Here is a 7,368-nt window from a genome sequence, read left to right as displayed (position 1 = left end):
TAAGAGAGTTGTCTGTTCCCATGCAAGACCTTCCCTATGTCACTGTAGTGTGTACAGTACAAGAGAGGCAATGACGGTCTAATTTCCATAGGATGTGTTTGTCGGCTGTGAAATCGGCGTGCGACTCTCAAACTGACACGGGGGGACGTTCACAAGTGTGACTGGACGGTTCACATGTTTGCATTGATGGTTATATATTTCGCACCACCTTTTCTGACCAGGGAGGAGACCTTTCATAATGAAAGTGGCTCTCACCACACTATAGTTAACTATAGAGGTGCAATAAAGTTGTGACTTTTGTGAGCTGATTGTGTATTTTTCTGTCTTCTGCTTTGAAATAATATGTTCGATATTTTATAACAGTGCAGCATCAAAATTCAATCAGAACGATCAGCTAAAGCACATTTATTCACTGTTACTGTGATTTAAATGGGGGTAAATCCATTATTATAATACATTAATTTATTCAAACTTGTGCCACATTTAAACAACAAATGTCTGAATTGTGTACGTTTTCCCCACCTTTAACACACAGACATTGTTTTTTAATGCGTAGCATGTGCACTGGCATCCCTGGATGCATATCAGCAGCCAGCCAGCATTAACAAACACACACACACACACACACACACACACCTTTTAAATGTCTTAACAAACAAACCAAACAAGTGCCACCTTAAGAGTGAGTTAGCATATGAGCCTGCCATCAAGTTGCAATCTGAGAGGTGAGAGCAATCAGCTAAAGCACATGTGTTCATTGTTCCCATGATTTAGAGGTGGGGTGAATGCATCGTTATTTATTGTTAAGCCAATTGGGCTGTATCGAGCTTGTTACACAAAGAATAAAAACTGATTCCACGACAGGCATAAAACTTGCTTCTACTTTCTGACCACGCCCCTTTGTGTGATGTCATACGTTTTTTCTGTCTGAATGTGCCAAATGTGACATCACTAACTAGCTGGAGGTGTAAGAGATGCTAGGTACTGAAGCTTTAGAGCTGCTATAATCAATATTTTTCTCTAATGAAGAATGGCGAAAGGCGAATCCAGCCATAGTGACAACTCTACAGAGAATTAGATAAATCTGCAGCTTATAGTGATTGGGTTCACGAAAAAGAATTCCTGTCCCTACATTCAGCAAGACAAAAGGCAGATATTCATCACAGGGGTTGATGGAGACCAAAAACAGACCTTAAAGAGAGCAAATAAAGAATGCATCAACAACTTGTTCACAACTTGTTTCTGCTGCCCTCTAGAGGCCAGAAAAATCCAGTTATTCCAGGTTTAAGGAGCGATGCAGCAGCAATATTCTGCCTTTTTTGATTTAATGCCGAATGTGAGGGTAAAAACTATAAATTATTTGATAAATATCTTAGCCTGATATTCTTACTAAGACTTAAAGCTTGTGAAAGGTTGGTTTGTAGAAGAAGTGTTTCCCACCTTTATCATAAATGTATTTTTTGTAAGTGTATGTACGTAGGTTTTCCGAGCCGTGTGTGAAGTCCACACAGTAAATGACATAAATCACCCCAGTGTTCAACGAAGTTGCTGCTAAGTTAGAGCGTGACATCACATCTGGGAGGGGCCAGCATGTGCACCGGCGTGTCTGGATGCGTATCAGCAGCCAGCCAGCATCGACGCACACACAAACACACACACACATGCACACGCTCGCACAAACCTCTCAAACAGCAACAAGGGACAGACAAGCAAACAAGCTGGGAAGTACCACCTTAAAAGTGAGCTGGCGTGTTCGGAGAGCCTGGCGTCAAGTTGAAACCCGGGAGGTGAGCGCGGGCAGAGCGAAGAGGAGACCGGAAAGGAGAGGCAGAGGGTATCCGGATTGCTGCGGGCGCTTGGCGAGAGACATCCCCGGCTAGTGACGCCTGCAGCAGCATCAGGACCGCCAGGATGGAGGGGGAGAATTACGGTTTGTCTTCATCCCACTCTTACACAGTCTGTTTGGCATTTAGTGGTCGCTTTGAGCCAAGCCCTTAACTGCACCATGAGTGTATGCTTTTATGTATATATATATGTAGCATTGGTGTGTACAGTGCTCATGCTCTGCTGTGCCAAGAATACATAAATGAGTGTACCAAACATAGATGCCCTGCTGCCAGCCTGACTGATTGATGCCACTGTTCAAATGACTGACAGTGCTGCATGCATGTGTAATCTGGTGAAGTCTTAACCCACAGGGACTCATCACTCTTGTTTATTTCATCGAAATGTGCACACAGGGAAGGAAGTACCGGCTTAAAAACAGGTGGCATCTAGTAGTGTTCACAGCCAAAAAAGGGATTAAAAGAAATGATCTGTGAGATGAATTATTAAGCATCACACTGCAGCTATGACAGCATGGTGGACACTGTGGAAACCTGTGCGGTGGAGTTAACGCAGTGGAAAACAGAAAAGTTCCTGTTCTTATGGGAGTTGCCAACATGCAAGCTGATTTATTTATACCGCCTCGTCTGCGGTGCGTGGGCGTGCATGACAGAGCCTCCCAAAAACGCCTCATTACAACACCTTCTTTACTGGAATTTCAAAGTCCTGACATCACGCATAGGGTGATGATGTCAGGCCACGATGAGCCCATAGCTGAGGGCTCGTTTTAAGCTGTGACAGAGGCTTCATCTCAATTATTTAGCAGTTTAGTTTTTTTTTTTTTTTCTGCGAGCTTAATGCATCTCAAAATAGAAGCACCAGCAATGGCCTCATTGCAAGATTTCAACTGATGCTCTGCTGAAAGAATGGAGGGCTGGTACCCCACATCGTGATAAAGAGATTAAAGAAAAGTTCTAAGTGAATCTGAACAGAAATACGCATTTGAGATTATTATTTTCTTGTGGTTTGTGGCCAAAAGCTCCAAACTGAGCAACTTTTGCCCTTTGATTGATTGATTTTAATATGAGGCACACACAGGATTTCTGGTCTGGACAGCCCATACAGCTTCCTCCCTTGTCAGCACTTTGCCATTTGCTTTTCAGCTGAAGAATCAGCGGCCGATTATGTAATTATGTGCTGAAGTGTGAGGCGTAAGAGAAGGGACGTGCTGAAGTTCCCAGCACATTCAAATAACACTCTCACTGTCTGTCCCTGACACCTCCTTAGTCAAAACAGCGGCTTGTTGACCTGAATGAGTAAGTATAAGTCGTATATCTCTCCTGTTCCCGAGCACCGTGACTGTTCAGCATAATTGAAGTCTGAGAAGGAGAGAGGATAGAAGAGCCAAGGCTCGGCACTTGCATTTTTATTTTGGCACAGCTATGCTTTTTTTCTTTTTTACCTCTATTTCATTATTAGTGCAGACTACACTTATGCAACCGAAACGGTTATATTCGAGTAGAGACTTGTAGTGAGCCTGAGGATAATCTGTATATTTTACATAGCCTCGCAGTGACATATGTCCCACCACCTTCTGAAATTTCCGACAGGATCACCATACTGTGCCTTTGCACTCATGTTGCTAGGTGCTGACGCCCAAAACCAGCGGTCTTGGGATTCATTCGGTGCTGCTCTTTTTCAAGACTCGCTTCAAAAGCTGCAGACTGTCAAAATGTCTTTGTTTTATCTTCTTTTTTTATATCGTGCTCTTTTGCCATCCACCTGTCAGTGCAGCTTTGCATGATGAAACTTGTGCACACAAAGGAAACGGTGTGCTAGTTCACAGGCGTGGTGCACTCTAACGCAGGTACGTGTGGTTGCTGTGGTTATGGGTGTCATCTCCCTAAGATTGACCCCGCCTCCTTAGCGGAGTGATTGACGGAAACATAGTTGCTTCTGCTGGCCTGTAATAAGCTGTTTCCCTACTGTAAGCAGTCGCTCTCTGCTCGTGTGACGAGACAGGTTTACTCCAGCACGATAAGCTCCTCTCACGTTCAAAGAGAGAGAAAAACTCTCAAAGCAGCAGCAGCAGCAGCAGCAGCAAAATCTCAGCGGACTTATGCAGACTTATAAAATCAAAAGATAAAAGGGAGCAAGTTGAAGTCTTGTGCCTCAAATCTATGCAACTTATGCTGCAGTTGTTCTGCTTACTTAACTCTGTAAGGATCTGGAAATAAACTTCATTAGAGTTAAGCTGATAGATAAATAGAAATGTTATCCCTTTGTTTCCCATCTTTGAATCTACACCATTCATAAAGAGATGTCATTAAAGAGAAACACACAAAGAACGGATATTAAAGACAGCTGCAATGAAAAAGTGGGCTAAACGTGGGTGCTTGCTATCAGGGGGATGTTATTCTGTCTATATTTAGCCTGTTTCTGGTAAGTATTCAGTTGAGTCTACCAGCATAGGTGCTTGTTCTGCTCCCACCAGCCAGTTGTTAGACACTGGAAGTGCTATGTGCTATGTAGGAGTTCCACCAACAAAGATCAGCAAGCTCTCAGAAATGGGCTTCCATGCAAAAGTAACAGGGATGAAGGCTTGAAATTCTGGATTTTAGCCGCAGAGACCAACAGCATTACCGTGATGCGACAACCCTTTTCAACAACCGACCGGCCAATGAGAGAGAGCCACCATACCGCGATGGTGCATGAAGAGGCCATGACTTTACCTGGAGCTCCTTGGGGCGGCTTCACGGCTGGACACAGGAACGTCTGAAGACTGGAATCTGTGTGTGAGGGTACTGTACGTCTCCGTCAGTGGCTGCTCCCTTCTGACACCTCAGGCTGAGGAGGGCTGAGGAAATTGGAAGTCCCGCTGTGGCTGCCGAGAGTCACTCTGAGCTCCCAGCCACTCAGTCCATTGACAGACTCCAGACTGTAAGGTCCCGCTCTATGTGTCACCTAATCCTGCTATTTAAATGAATTCTCCACCCCCCTGCCCCCCCCCCCCCCCCCAACCTCTCACACTCACATACTTTCTCCTCCCTCTTCATAAGGCTGTGCCAACAAAGATCAGCAAGCGCTCTGTAGCCTTTTCTGCGACTGAGTAAGCTCTTTCATCAGACAGATGAACTGTCTACCCTCTTGATGGGTCAAAGATAAACATATGAGTAACTCTCCTCACAGTCTCCTTGCATACTGTCTGCTGCGGCCGCCGGGGGCTTTCCGCTTGTTTGTACGTGAGTGCTCCAACCAACGTGCATTTCGTGGATGATCTAAAGCTGAATCTGCCGCGTGGTTTAAACTTCACTTAGAAGCCTGTTTAGCGAGCTGACATTAAAGGTGTTGTTCCAGGCTGCGTCCACTTGGTGGCATAGATGCACCGCTCAAGCAAGGTGTTGTTTTGTAGAAAAAATGCTTTTGTAGCGGGCAGGCAGCAATATGTTCCCCCTGCAGTTTCTTTGTTCCATGGGAATACTGATGACGATTCACAGTTAACTGAACTCAGCATGTGTGTGAATATTTATTCTGTGTTTTAACCCAAACCGAACAGTTGATTTGACACTGTGTTTTGAACAGTTTTGGACAACATGAGCTGTCCGTGTGATCACAGAAGCATCCAAAGCTCCAATAGCAGACGTACTCTGTAACTGATTGTATATTGGCGCTTTGGGCACCTATGGGCACCAAAATGCATTGTGAGCACTAACATATGTGTGGAATGCATTCACAAAACCGATTATTTTGCGATGTTTACATTTGCTTACTAGAACCAATTGCAGATCGGGGGAATGGAGTGAAACTGTTCTCCTTGTGCATGAGAGAAACAAAATAAGGAGCCACTCATTTAAAAAGTACCCCACATCCTTGCTACGGGGCACAAACTCCACTTTTTAGGGCTGCCCAGGCTGCTCCAAGCTGTCAGTGACTGTAGTAGGTACCCTGAGTCTCTAACTGTGCCTTGCACTTTGCCTAGCATAACCCTGAAAACCTTATGAGGCAATATTAAGCAGAATGAATTGAAATTTACTGCCATCGCTGTGGCTAATTTGCCTCTATGGCTGTCATTAGGGCAGCTGCAGTTTGCTATGTGGACTCAGGCATGGCCACTTGTCGGTTTAGTGTAATAGGCTGACATTATTCCATTTACAGCAATGAACTGGTGTCTTTTTTGACCTTGGCAGCTGTTATGACCAAGTACTACACTTAGAATACAAGTGCACTCTACACACCCACTATCTATCTATCTATCTATCTATCTATCTATCTATCTATCTATCTATCTATCTATCTATCTATCTATCCATCCATCCATCCATCCATCCATCCATCCATCCATCCATCCATCCATCCATCCATCCACCTGTTTTCTTGTTTATGCTCCCTGTGCTCAGGGAGTTGCTGACTACACACTCTCACACTCAGAGAGGTAACGTGGAGTCAAGTGGAGGAACATGCAGACTGAAAAAGAGAAGAGAAACATTTGTGCTGACTTCACTGTGTGCCTCGCTGCTGTTCCTCCTGTGACAGGGCCGCTCCTTTGGCTGATGTGCAGCTGCAGCATTTTAAGGTGGCCAGGACTGACTTGACAGTTCATGCAGGGGTCACTCCGGGGAAGTCGGACCCTACGGCAACGACCCGGGTGATGATTGTTGGATCAGAGGTGACGGCAAGCTGTAGAAACGCGGCACGCTCCACATCTGCTGTGTTCGGTAATTGCCGCCTCACCCGAGTGAATGACAAAGAGGGTAGAGTTGAAAAATTACTTAATGACTGACACTGAGTGAGAGAGGCCGTTGTTACGGAGTGAGAGACACTTTGTGTGAGTGACACGCAGGCTAATCCAAAGTGACATGGTTCAAGAGTGGAGGTAAACATTTCCGCTTTGCTCTATAAGAGGAAGTGAAAATCCAAAATGAAATCAATTGGCGTTGATAATGAACGGGTCTGTGGCGGATCCAGACCAGCTTATTTTGTTGTGAGTGAGTGTGTGTGTGTGTGTGTGTGTGTGTGTGTGTGTGTGTGTGTGTGTGTGTTATGTGGCTCCAGGACCCCAGAATGTGACTGTGTCATGGTGAATACCCTCAATAGGTGTGAAAATCAAATCTAATCAAAACAAATGGCTCACAGTGTTTTGCCCAGGAGCAAGCCATTTCTTCTACCCCGTTGCCAAGCAACAATGAAATCTTGATTTTTATGTACAAGGCTTTTGAAGCCAGAAATGATCAGTGACTGGAAGCTACAAGCAACAGAGGGTAGAGAGGGAACTCAAACACCGTACCGCGCAAAACAAGGCGACGTGCCGCTGATAGTTCGGCGTGAATCTCGTGCGCAGTCAACTTCCTCCTTAATTGTTTCTCTAATTGGTTTTTCCCTGAGATGTAGTTTTGTTTCTGCACACTGCAGCAAAAGTTAGAGAAAACAAGAAGTCTGCACTGAAGGCACACTGGAAATACGCTTTAAAACGCACTCTGACTTTTCCATTCCAGTGTGCAGTATGTGAGGTCTAAGAATATCTGCTTGAATTCGTATGGAAAGTAG

General features: G+C 44.9%; 1 protein-coding gene across 1 annotated transcript in view; it reads left to right on the top strand.

Annotated features, from left to right (window-relative positions):
- The first annotated feature begins 1,755 nt into the window (after positions 1–1,755).
- cyth1a (cytohesin 1a) overlaps positions 1,756–7,368 on the top strand; it is a 42,461-nt gene continuing 36,848 nt past the window's right edge. The window contains exon 1 of the mRNA XM_041956181.1: positions 1,756–1,930. Within this exon, the coding sequence (XP_041812115.1) occupies positions 1,912–1,930 (19 nt within the window). The 5' untranslated portion in view covers positions 1,756–1,911. The remainder of the gene's footprint in view (positions 1,931–7,368) is intronic.

The sequence above is a fragment of the Chelmon rostratus genome, chromosome 17, assembly GCF_017976325.1.
Source record: "Chelmon rostratus isolate fCheRos1 chromosome 17, fCheRos1.pri, whole genome shotgun sequence".
Lineage (NCBI taxonomy): Eukaryota > Metazoa > Chordata > Actinopteri > Chaetodontiformes > Chaetodontidae > Chelmon > Chelmon rostratus.
This window is presented reverse-complemented; position numbering and strand designations above follow the sequence as displayed.